The 13658-nt window shown below is 39.4% G+C and overlaps 1 protein-coding gene across 1 annotated transcript in view; it reads right to left on the reverse strand.

The window, feature by feature from the left end:
* Positions 1 to 2344: 2344 nt before the first annotated feature.
* Positions 2345 to 13658, reverse strand: part of ap1m3 (adaptor related protein complex 1 subunit mu 3) — a 28257-nt gene continuing 16943 nt past the window's right edge. Inside the window, exons 7-12 of the mRNA XM_010730946.3 lie at positions 11817 to 11959; positions 10369 to 10440; positions 9932 to 10090; positions 7613 to 7738; positions 6987 to 7062; positions 2345 to 3879 (exon numbers count right to left, since the gene is read on the reverse strand). Of these exons, the coding sequence (XP_010729248.1) occupies positions 3857 to 3879; positions 6987 to 7062; positions 7613 to 7738; positions 9932 to 10090; positions 10369 to 10440; positions 11817 to 11959 (599 nt within the window). The 3' untranslated portion in view covers positions 2345 to 3856. The remainder of the gene's footprint in view (positions 3880 to 6986; positions 7063 to 7612; positions 7739 to 9931; positions 10091 to 10368; positions 10441 to 11816; positions 11960 to 13658) is intronic.

Below are 13658 nucleotides of genomic sequence, written 5' to 3' on the forward strand. Positions count from 1 at the left end.
AAAGGTAGAGAGTATTTGGTCCAAGCAAGAACTTCTCCAGAGGTAAGTACAAGCCAACTAATAGTACCTAACTAATAATACCTTTTCAAGCACTCAATGAGGGGCTCTCTTTTTTATGTATGCTTGGTGTGATTCATGATGATGAAATGTGGCTAGCAAGCCTACACAACTTCGAGAAAGCAGGTTACAGCTGTGGCATAGTGTTTACAGGGTCTTTTCATTACACAGTGCATTCTGGGATAGGTTTGGAGTGTGTAACAATATTTATATTAATGTCTGTGTATAATCAGATAAAAAGAAGATAAGGAATATTTACCAATTCTGGTAAAAGTGAAATGTTTTTCCCATTTTTTAATGGGATCCCTTTAAGAGATAGTTTTGGGAGATCTGAAACCAAATTTACAGCAAGAGTAGGAGATGAATCAGCACAATTTATTTTGAGTTCAGGTTACATTAGTATGTTTTAGTGAAAGCAACATCAATTTATTTCAATTCTTGAAAAACATCAGTGACAGAAGGGTGCACATTATCTCATTTTCATAAATCTGATTTATTTAAGGATCAAATTAATCTCAATGCACTTCTCTGAATATTACTCATGGTTTATAAACAATGTGTCTTTAATTTGAGCATTAAGGCTGTAATTGGGGGATGACAATTGTAGTCCTAGCACTTCTGATTTATTAGATGCATTATTGGCTCAGATAACAGTCATTATCATTTCTCACAAAGCAGAAAATGAGAAATTACTGTCTATGGAGAAAAAAATGAAATTAAATCCATTACATCATCATGGCCAGTCATAGAATTTCAAAGCACTTGCAAAAGTTTACACTGGGTTATCTATATGCTTAATCGTCTTAAATTAGGAAAATCTACAGGAAAGTATGCAGATATTACTGCATTGTTATTATTGAGTCTCATTTGAGTATTAAAACATCCACTTTCAAAGCAAAAAGGTCCTTTTTCTGTGGGGAAACACACCATTAAGAAAAACTGCACAGTGGCAAATGAAGGTCGTTTGCGCTTGTAAAATGTTCCCAAAGCCTTTGAGAGTCATTCCTCACATCGCCTTACAGAAAAACCTCAGAAAAGGTCCTGCATTGTGTCTCATTTGTGGGTGTGTGTGAGTCAGTCATGCCTCTTTATCTGTCTGCACATACGCACAGCCTCTTGCCTTGAGACAATAGGGGTCACACAGTCAAACATTGTTGGAGTGATGACGGACAGCAAACTGAAGGCACAATGGACAAGGCAGTGGCCTGCAGGGGCTGGTATAGACTAGCACCACTTGCTCTCAGAAACACACACACACACACACACACACACACACACACACACAGAAAAAAAGCAAGGCAGAAATCCAGTAATTCTTACTTACAGTACATGAATCTTTCTTTTGAAGCAATGGCAGGTTTTGTACTCGTGCTTGACAGCAGAAGAGGTGAGGCAGGTTTGATACTGAGGAGAGAGGAGTGTGTAGGAGGATTCACAGTTTTTCTGTCAGACCAAGACAGAAAATATTTGAAAATATATTTAATCCAGACCAAATGTGTTGATATAATTTACTGTATTCCCAAATGAAAAACTGATATATTTCCCCCAGATAACAGCATATTTTATTTTCTGAATTATGTTCAAAATGTGTACAAGTATACTGTATGTCTACCTGTATCACAGTATATAGAGTACAGTATACTTGTTACAGACACTGACACGAAAGTACGTTAGAAATGCCACAGTTCAGTTTTAGTTTGGCAGTCATCAGTCAGCTGTTGTTGTAAATTATTAGTAATACTTGAATGTATGTGTTCAGTGTAATCTGATCTGTATGATTCTGACCCTGATTGACTTACCTGCAGCATAGCTATATCTCTCGTAAACGTGGATTTGAAAAGATTTTGTCCTAATTAATTCTGCTCACATTTAATGTCCAGTCTGCCTTTCAAGGGAAGTTAAAGTCAAACAAGCTTGATTTAAAAGAGTAATTTTGTCACCGCCCTGTGTTCATTAGTGAGCCTTAGAGATGCTGGTAGATTTATAGTTTTTTGGATAGATTTTGTTATCTCATCATGCACGCCCTTTTCCTGTTTTGAGTCTATGCTAAGCTTAACTGCATTGTAGTTCTGTGTATTTTTGTCTTTAATCAACCCAAGTGTGTTAATGAACAGTATGCAATACCTGTGGTTAAATATTTATAAAGCCTGGAGTGAATCTGTCCACTAGTAAATCAAATTGTTGATGTGCTATTTGATGAGCATTTCAAAGCTGCAATTCATTATATTATTCATCTATGACAGTCGAGGAAAATGTACAAAAAAAATCCTCACAAACAAAACAAAAGCAAGGTACAAAACATTGTTTATTTCCAAATATATCCCTTTGCTTCCTATTTGCAATGATAAATTAGAGACAACACATAACACACACTTATTAACAATCCTCATTGGTGTCTGAAAAATGTCTCCACACAAGATAATGAATGATTGTAATTGAAGTTTTTGTACTTAACAGCAGAGATGCAATAAATCGACACAGGACTCTCTTCTTTGCTGCTGGCAGTGCAGTGAACTGATGTGCTGCAGTGCATGCACAACAGAGGGAGTGAATTACACCACAACCTGCTTTGAAGACATATAGGGGCCCGCAGAGGTCGACGTATAAAAAAATAAAGAGTCATGGAAAAACAATTACCTCAACATATTGTCAATATTCTCAGAGTCTGAGAATGAAATCCCATCAGGTTATTTTACGTTTGTCGTGCCCCCCTCGCCTAAAGCCCAACCCCCTGTTTTTGTCCTTCAAACATTTTCCACAGGGGACTAACAAGTACAGTATAAACAGATAAAAATATGACAGAAAAGTCTGCGCCATGCTCATTCCTTCAGTGTCTCAAAGCTGCAAGCTGATTTCGAGCACAAGGACAAGGTTACAGGCCCCATGGGAATGCGTCAGTGGTATTATGTTACACAGCCAATGCCGCTGACAATATTGTGCCTTATTAATCATTGATTTGGTCGCTGGTGTTAGTTTCAGTGCACTGGGGATTATATTCACAGTGCTAAAGGTAATAATACATAGGTGATTTTCTTTTTAAAGGCAATGAACATATAATATAGAGGTTCCAGCAAAACATATGCCTTTGAGAGGGATGAAGATTAACAGCCAAGGTAGAGTGTACTGTATGTAGATAGTGAAGTGGATATTAGGGACAAAACATATGAGGAATAAAAACCTGTACAGTTAGAGATGCTGACAATGGTAGCGGTTTAAAATCCTGCATGGAGCAACGTGTACTTTGTCTACAGAAAAACATCTAATGGTGTACATGGCACCTGTTATGTCATGGCCCCGGAGAAATAAAACTTGACAATGATCCATCACAGTTACTGAAAATTGGCTCTATAATCTGTTGGTTTGCATGTTATACAGTAGAAAGCTAGTGAACATGTCAAAAAAAAGTCTAGTTCCCCAAATTCTGCTCTAAATTAACCTCATGGGACATCACATTAAAAGTGAGGGAGTTGAGAGCTTTCCGGAACCAGAAATGTTACAAAGTCATCACTTCATTATTCATATATTAAAATGTTTTACTGGAGTCCTGAGGAACCCTTTAAAAAACAGAAATCACAGGTCAGAGGTGATGCAACAGCCTTTCCCATCTGAGGTGAAAAGGTCCTAGAGATGATGTCTTCTTTCTGAGTGGACAGAAATTTCATGTGTCCTCCTGCACTTGTCCTCTGCTGTCCATTGCAAACAGGGAGCAGGAGAGGAGAGGAGAGGAGAGGAGAGGAGAGGAGAGGAGAGGAGAGACAGAGAGAGAAAATATCCATTCGTCTAGCAGCATCTGTGCCCTTTAGTTTGTCCGGAGCTGGTAATCTGCCAAGAAATGTAACAGCAGAGCATTAACACAGCTTTCTTCCCCTCATCACCTCTGCAAATCACATCACTGCCAATATAAGCCCTATCAAATCCCTAAACAAGATTTGCATGAATACTAGCTGTAGTAGCATTCTACTAAATCATATTACCAATATTAACGCATTCCTTTTTTAGATAGATATTTAATTCTCTGCAGTTTCAGACTTTCAAGAGTCTGAACTGTTGCACCTGAGTACCCAGGACTGCGTGGTAAAAAGGTATTTCTGTATACTTGTGTGCAGCTGTTTTTTATTGTTTGACACCCTAAGGTCTAATTTGTTTTTTTTTTAAGTTTTAGATAATAAGGGTGTTTCCAACTTTGTGGTTTTGGGTTGGAACTTTCTGTTCGGGGTTCTGGTCCAGAGGTAAGAAAGTCACATTGGTATTTCTAACACAAACAGGTCAAAACCCAGACTTACTCAACAGTGTGTAGTAGTTCAAGTTCTATTTTTAAGAAGTGATCTTGTTTATACCGTATTTATGTTTTTATGATTTGGTATGCTCACAAATTGTTGTTTAACATAAAAGGTTTTAATTTTCTAATGTTATGATAAAGTGCTGCACCAGATACCGATTTCACTTAAAATATGAATGGTAAGTATCAGGAACTCATTTAGTTTTTCAGAAACACCAATGAAAGAAAAAAGCTAATGGAACAATGGCTAGCCCAGGTGACATCAGGACTTTATCTCTCTATGAAGGTTGTTCCAACTTGCACTGATAGAACGTGGCTAGTCTGCATAGAGCACTTGACCTCAACCCCATTCAACACTGTAGAGATGAACTGGACTATGTAGTTTGTTCACCTTTTTCCCTAACCTAAGCAGCAGCATCACATTCAAATGCATTTGAGTATGCATGTCAGTAAGTGAGCACTTCAGTGTTCAAATGCACTTCAGTGGATGAGTTCAGTCTGCACATGAGGTGTATAGCTCGGCAGCTTGTTAACGATTGAGTTATCAGATCAGTCTTTTATCAGGTGCTTAATCAAGAAGTAACATACTGTGAATCATGGCTGAGCTGACAACAGAGCTCTCAGTCAGAAGTGAGGGGGGAGCTTCACCACTAATAGCTACTGATTCAGTCAATGACATAGGTGATTCAATGTGGTCAGTTCACTTTGAAAATGCATTGCTATGGATTCATTTGCATATGTAGTCGAACACCTCTGGAGCCACGCCTTATCGCCCAGCCTCACCGGCCGACCTCACTGCTCTTGTGGTTTAATGGGATCAAATCCCTGTGGCCAGGTTCCAAAATGCTTCCCAGAAGAGACGAGGCCACAATGGCAGCATATCAATGTCCATGGATTTAGAAGAAGTACACACTGATCCTCTGCATTTTCATTTCAGCACATCACCTCAGAGAGCCAGCTGCAGTGTGATGCTGCCTGATCATATTCTGACTGATGACGGGCTGATATTCATGCAGTCATCAGTCGTTACCGCTATGGAGTACGGCTACTAAATGCCTGGTCATCACTCATTAATAAGTCAGCACAGTCAGTCTACAGTTTCAGGGTATTGTTTAATCACTGTAAATGTGACTGCAAGTAGTGCTGAGTGAAATGTGATCAACACTCCTCCTCTCTCCCCATGCTGCTGATGGTAACAATAAGAGAAAGGTGATAGGCCTTCTCTCCAGTCCCCCTAACTTCATCACTCTTCTCTCACTCTTACTCATCTCTGATCTTCCTCCTCCCATTTTCTATACCCCTCTCTCTCTCTCCTTTGCTTCCTTGCTGATGTTACAGCAAGGCGATAGTAACCTTGGCATTCGCCGAGTGCCACCCTGGGAGCCTCCTGGCGCTCTGTGGCATCATTCAACCTCTGCAGCCCCTGACTCATACCTGGCACATCCAGGTAATGGATATGATTGATGTTATAGACTTCGGTTCATTTCTGGGGCGTATGGCAGGTATGAAACTTAAGAATTTCTGGCCATGGTCCAGAGGAGGTGCTGGGCTTCTATCTCCATATCATTACAGTTTGACCCCCATTGAAGCTAGTGAGCTATTAAAGAGGATTTTGCTGCAGTCTCATCAATATATTGTCACTTTAATGTGGAAATATACAATGATGTGTGACCTTTCCAAAAGCAGGTAGAGATGTACCTTCTTGTATATATTTCAGCATTATTTTAGGTAAAACCTCTGGTTAGTGGGTTGATAGAAAGTTCACAAACACTCTTGAGGTTTGTTTCCCTTGAGAATGACAAATGTGATAAGAAGGGTTCGTTCCTCGGGCAGTGATTCAATCTAGAGATCCCAGGTGCCAGTTTTACAAAACACGTTTGACTGCATTCTTTCAACTTTACGGTAGCCCTGTTTCAATTTGGACAGCTGACACACACAGAACTTTACGCCACAAGCTAGCAGGCTTGTAAAGTTTCTATCCTTGGCATTCTGTGTGGTGTCAGTGTAAGCCCCCCGAGGCCATGACTCATGGTGATAGAGCCAGGTAATGGATATGATGGATGTTTTACAGCTGGGTTCACTTCTAGGGCACACACTGAATGGTGTTGCAGAGAGACTCTTCCTGACACTGCTCTCGCAAGGAAAAACATCATATTTAACCTCGTGGTAACCTCAGATTTGTTAATGCTTTTGGACTTTGGACAGAAAAACAAGAGCTGAACTGGATAATGTGGGCACTGGATAGTCATTATTTACATTTATCTTGATAAAGCCTATCTTTTATTATGTGCAGTTTTTAAATTTGCTCTTTTCTGATGCCAAGGATAAGCAAATCTGATCCAACCACACCAACACAGTCTAGATGAGGCTGATTTAGTGGAGTTTTAGAGTGTTACTCTTAGTTTGATTGTTTGCTTTGGAGAAATACTTTGAAAGTAGGTTTGCAAAGGATTTAAAATTGTGAATGTAACATGGTAACAAAAGCCTCTATGGTCACTGACCTCATGTTTCTTTATAATCACATAAATATGTTTCTATGACTTTAACATGGTCAGATATACAGATTTAAACATTTTTATATAAATAAGAGTTGATTTAGTGTGTGTGTGTGTGTGTGTGTGTGTGTGTGTGTGTGTGAGTTTGCTCTCACCTCCACTTTGTGTTATGTAGCGCACCCATGGTAATGCCTGGTAACCGCTCTTCTCTATGATCTTCAGGTAACGCACCTAGGGAACGCAGACAGGTTGTATGCTGCAGTGTGTTCATGGCAGCCTACTCATAGCAGATATAAATCCTCTCTGACTCTTGAAAACCATGCATGGAGCTAATATAAAATTGGTAGACTAATTCTAATTCTTCTTCTTCTAAAACTTAATTATAACCATTTAAAACCCCATTAGATCATCTGAATGTAATTCACAAAGCTGAAAAGAGGGTCGTCTTTCTTAGCTCATTAAAAGGTTTGTTTAAGACATACATGGTTTAAAAAAGTATGTATAAAGAAAAGTATACATTTCATTTATATTCATTTGTCATTCTAATTTTGTATAGCAGTTTTGTTCTGTTTTAAGTGATGACGTGTGACGTTTGTGAGGTCATCTGAAACTTCAGGCACCTCCTGGATTGTGAGGACATAAGTTATTTATTTAGTCTAGTATTAGTAACGGCCATTTGCAATTACTGCAGTGCAACTATGTGTGAATGTCAAAACTGCAGTTCAAAAACAAGGAAGTTGGACTAAAGAAACAATGTGCAATGGATGTTAATGAGTCCAACCTGAATTCCAGACACAGTGAAATAGGGGATCTCAAAGTTAACTGTGATTGGTCTCTTCGCTTCAAGCTCTTCACTCTCCACACTGGGTAAACCAAAGTGAGCCCGCATCATGTACTCCTTACCACCCTGCACATGCAAACAGAGAGGAGAGAAAAGGCCACAAAGCTGTTAGTGCATCTGGTAAAACATTACATTCAGAGTGATGCTGATCACAAAACCGTTCAGATACAACGATTTCATTTGTTGTGGTTTGTTGAGTTCTGCTCCCAGGTGTCTGGGTCCAATTAATGCAAGGCTGTTTTGTCCCAAAACAAAACAAACTTTATATTCATGACAACGGGAAACAACACCCATGTCATGTCAAGGTGGATCAGATAACTTAGCATTTAGCAGTCAGTCGTATCTAGGCTATAAAAGTAAAAACAACTGGTTAATCATTGACATAATCATTCTTCGTAACAGCAACTGTGTAACATGTCTGAAAACTTTGGTTTCAAACAAGTATTTCTCTGTAATTTTAAGATTTTTGACTAAAATCTGTTATAGTCTTGAAAAAAAAACATTTTTAGTAATTCTTCGGTCACTCAAAACTCAGATAATGGGTCTGTGATTAAGACTGTGTAGGTGTGGTTTTATTAGACAACAAACCAGCTGTCATCATATTTGTTTTTAATCAAAGGTCGCCTTTTTCAAGCTAGTGACACAAGCTCAGAAAAAACAAATATAGAAACTTTCTCCTTGGAAATAACCAAAACTTTTGTAACACCGGCAGATAATTGTGTGTTCATGGAGGAACCCGTCTGCTGATTTGGAATAGAAGTTTAAAAAAAAGAAGAAGAAAAAAGAGGAAATTGAAAAAAAATCTAAAAAAAAAATAATAATAATACAGTTGCTGTTGAATCCCTATCCCTATCCTCGCCTACAGCTGATGAGAAAACATTTCTGAAATCTTTAAAAGATGTACACAGTCATGCTTAAAATAAAATAGCTGAGGGCAAATAGACTTAGTTCTAATAGCTCTACATGCTTTCCCAGTTACAGGAGGGGAATGTTTGTGGATCAGGGTTGTAAATAACTGGAAGGAGCTGAAGGCTGGTGCTGTATAAGTGTGTTTATCACTCTCTTCATCTTTGTTTCCGTCAGCCATTACAGGTTAAGTGCGGTTTCCACTGAGAATCTGCAGTTTTATAGAGTCCAAAGGTTGACAGTGACAGAGAAAAATGTACTGCAGAGTCACACCCGAGCTGGATAACAATACGTCACCACTGACAGCAATTCACATCCCTCCCTGACAGGCTAAAGGTGTAATGAATTACTGAGAGGATATCAGAACTTGACAGATAAAAGGAACCTCAACTGAATTAATGCTCTGCAAGATTTTTAAATTTCCTTTTGAAGAGTTTATAGTTTGCTGACAGCAGAGACTGACGACAAAAGTGTGAAAGGAACAGCAGAAAATGGAGAGATAAGATGTGATCGTGTGTGTTTTTTGTGTGCGTGTGTGGGGGAGGGGGGGACGACACATGTTGATCATAATGTGATAAATTGCTGCTGCCTAATACTTGTCACAGTCCAAATAAAACTTCATTTTCTGACACTGGGGCTGGTTGGAGCTTATAGATATCAGGTATTCATCAGTGGTGAAAGAAGTACACCTTAGCCTCTCTGCAGGAGAAACTAGGCGGAGAAACTCGTAAGAAAAACGTGAAAGGCCCTATCTAGAGCCTGCAGAACATGGCAGTGTAACATGTCGGACTCTGCGGAAGAGAAACTGCTCCCTCTGTAGATATAAACTAGCTCTGTCTATTTTTAGGTAATTATACACTAATGAAAACATAGTTATGCATATTATATTATATTCTGACGTATTCAGAAATCAGTAATTCACCCTAAATCTTACACACTAGACCTTTAAGTAAAATATTTATATCATAGTGCATAAATACTTACGCTTATTGTTACAAATCTAGCATTCATTGCATGCATTTATCCTATGTCAAGTTCTAATAATACATCGTGGCCACGATTGTATTTAGTATTACTGATCTGTATCTGCAAAGTAACTAATCATATTTAAACTGAACTGTAGAGGAGCAGAAATAAAAAGTGGCAGACAATGTAAATAGTCAGGTACTCAAAGTACAAACATCTCAAAATTGTACAATACTAAAGTAAATTTGCTTAGTTGCTTCCTACCAACGTGCACCATACTGATGCTGCTGTACCTTTAAAAACCTGATGAAACAAGATAGTATTGTGCAGCATCAACATACTAAGTGTATATTAGATTATGAACTGTGATACTTTGTTGACACTAACAGGGAAAGACTTGATGTTCCACTGCACCACGTTCTTCTCGGGCACCCACTTGGTGCTGCCTGTGCTGGTCTTGAACTTGGGTGAGTCAGCATCACTGGGCACCGGCACCAGAATGGACACATTGTTGGCAGTGGACCGGCTCTTAAACTGACTCCGAGCCTGCAGAAGGTGACAGAGGAGAAAGTTCAAATGGTATCGAAAGAATTTACAATAAAAAAAAAAATATGCGAAAGGGTTATCGGGGGGATCTTTATGATTATGTACACTGCAGTTTGATATTTTAAGTCTGTGCGTCACTGCCTCAAACAGATGATAAGCAGTAATCCAGTATGTCTCATAAATACTAAATAAGTTTCAGTGATGGGACTAGATGAGTGGATAAGGACGAGGTACTCTCTATGTGTGTGTGTTTATGTTTGTGTGTCACTCATCATTACCTTCACCTTGATCTCCACGCGGCTGTGAGAGAACTTCTCAATCACGCTCTCGATCCATATGAGAGGCTTTACCTGTCAGGTAGAGAGACGGAGTGGACAAGGTCAGAGGGGCGAGCGCATTGCTGGACTGCATCGCCACGAGACACATCAACGGAGTGACACGGTGGAAAGGACAGAGAGAGATTGTGTTTGTACTAGAGAGACAATAACTGCTCACAGATCACAGATTTCAGGCACAGTAGCTCCACTCAGTATCCTTAAGGTCATCGGACAGCATGTATACAAGCATGTGAGGACGAGTGTCACGGAATAACTGAACTGCTATTTATTCTGAAATATATTTGTTGTCATTTTAACTGTCTGTTAACAGTCATAATGTTTATTTCTTGGAGGGAGAGTTTGATATAAATGAGTAATTTTACTACAACAATATACAAGATTTCTAAGTTCATGTTTTGGTTGTACACTTAATCTCTTGTGAAATAAAATATCTGGTGTTGTATTGACACCCTGTGGACACAGTTTTAAAGGACTTTCAATGTAACGTATGAACCCCTTTGTGAGTGTCCTTCTGAAGTCATTATCATTATTATTAATCAATTGATTGTGTAATATGTGTTATAGTTCATTAATGCGATATTTCTGCTTTGTTCTGTTCTCTATAGAAACCACACCCTAGTGTAAAGTATCAAACTTTACAGCCTTCTAGTAAAAATCCCCACTATCATCAATACTGCTGCAATTACAACTAATAATCTCTTATACGTCCTACTGTTATCACTGCTAAAACAATTGATTTTGTTATACTGTTAATACTGTGAATACTTTTACAACAACTTACATAGTCACTAGATATTACTACAGTACATTTACATCAACATGGTACAAATAACATATATAGTGGTCAGTGGACAGAGCTTTCCTATCTGTGAAGCGTAGCCGACATGGAAGTGTTTTAAACCTGAATTCTTATAAATGTCCAGCAGGGGGCAGCTCGTTTGGCTGCAACATGGTCCAATTGAATTGAGTCTTATGGGGAAATGAACCTACTCCATTGATTTATTAACTCAGTAAACAGTTTCCTGTTCAGAGTTTATGGATTCTTTTTGCAAATTAAGATCCGATTTAGAGTAAAATATTATTATAATAAATATTATTACATATTGTTAGTTTTTTGCCAACTTGTACGTCAATACAATATATTTGTGACAATATCAGCCAATATCTACCAAGCGAGGCTCTCGTGAGCATTACACTTGATCTGGTCACATAAAAGTCTTAGAAATATATTTTGCATGAGGAAGAAAAAGAGGAAACATTTTTGGCTGTGATCTGTGTACACGCCTCACTGTGAGACAAATAGGAAGTGTGTTGCTGGTATGTAGGTGGTTTGAGTGAGTGTGTATGTGTGCGTCAAAGAGAAACATTTGTCGATGTGTCCTACTCACTGTAGTGTTGAGGCGGTAAGACATGAGCTCGCTCTCGCCGTCGGGGGGGATGAAAGAGATGGTGCGGTCGTTCTCGAAGCGTGACAGACGGACACACTGATGAAACTTCACATCCTCCAGCTCCACTGTCTTACTCTTCTCTCCTGACACACACACAAACAAACACACAAAGAAGTACACACACAAAAAAGATTGAGAGCTTTCCACACAGCCTTGAGGAAATCAAGGTCAAGGTAATGATGACTGACAAATATTCAGTCTCTCTCCCGCACACATACACACAAACACTGTACGCGCTGTGTGCGACCAAATCCATCTGCCCTCTTCTTGTCCCCCACTGAACAGTTATTTAGCACGCACGCACGCACGCACGCACGCACGCACGCACACACACACACACACACGCACACACACACACACACACACACACAGCCTGCCTTCTAAACCTGCTGCCATCATCTTCTCCCCCACTCTCACCCATTAAGCTGCCTCACAAATACATCCACACCTGCACCAACACAACAAAGAAGATAAATATTGTCAGAACACACACACACACACACACATCTGTTACTGAAATTAACAAGTGTTACAAAAAACACCATTTGGTCAGTTGTAAAAGCTTCTGATTGATTTTTTTTCTGAGAAATTCTTCTTCCTACTAAAGTAATATATCTTTTGTTCTGGTCTCATTTTATGATATACACCTAAAAGAAAGTATTTATGCCACAGTGAGATTTCACACTGTTTTTCCCTCTTTATCATTTACAATATGACTGCTAAAGTACACCACCAGTTATGAGGTGTTTCAAACCTGGTTGACACAAATGGCCCCAGGAGGAAATATTATCATCATAATTTCCTAGTGCACGGTCACGTCATCAAATTCCTTGTTTTAAGATATCATATCTGCAAATTTCTACACCTTTTTTGATAAAAAATACAGTGAAAAGAAACAAATCCTCACATTAAAGAAGTTAAAACAAGAGGCAAATTAAATTAGTTACTGACTAATCCTCTGTTAATCAACTAATCGAGAGGTCAGAGTTTACCCTTTCACCTATATTTCTAAAATGTCACTGGAGTACTTGAGAGGCTGCTATAAACAAAAATCAGCAGATTGTGTCGGCTAGATTGTGCCAGTGTCGACTTTTCCAGACAATCCCTCTCAAAGGTGGAGCAAGAGTGCAATGTTGTTGCAGCGGCTAGTAAAAAGCGTGACCTCCTTAATGGCGGCATCTGTAGTCTGCTGGAGAACGGCCGATGTTCTCCTCCTCTGTGGTTAATGGAGGGTGCTGAGTGGTGGAAAACCGCTGTAATGACTGTGGGACTGTGGGCCTTCAACTAAATCCCCCATTCAACAGTCAGCTAAAGCCTGCCTCACCTGCTCTGAATGCAACCCTGGACCAGGACTAAGGCCTGTCGGAGAGAATGTGCGTGCGTGCATGCGTGTGTATTTGTGTATGCAGCTTCCTTGTTCATTGTTCTCTCTCGAGTGTGTGTACGTGCATAGGTTTATGCATGTTCGCTTGCTCGTTTCGCTATTGATTTTGCTTTGGTGTGTACTTGCAAGTGTGTGTGACATTTCCTCAAGTGTGAGTGGGGATTGGCTGAGGTTAGGTCTAAGGAGAGCACAACACTCTTGGATAAGCAAAGCAGCAAAGCCCTTTAGAACACACGTTATCAACAAGACAAGAAATAAAGGTCATGTGGGACACTCTGTCAGTGCTAGGACCTTAGGGGCCGGAAGAAGAAGAAGTTGTATGTGTGTGCGTGTGTGTGTACATGTCATGTGAGGATTGAAGATGCAGCAGTGTCCCCTGTGATTCACCTTTAAAGCTG

This window comes from Larimichthys crocea, chromosome XVII (assembly GCF_000972845.2).
Source record: "Larimichthys crocea isolate SSNF chromosome XVII, L_crocea_2.0, whole genome shotgun sequence".
Classification (NCBI taxonomy): domain Eukaryota; kingdom Metazoa; phylum Chordata; class Actinopteri; family Sciaenidae; genus Larimichthys; species Larimichthys crocea.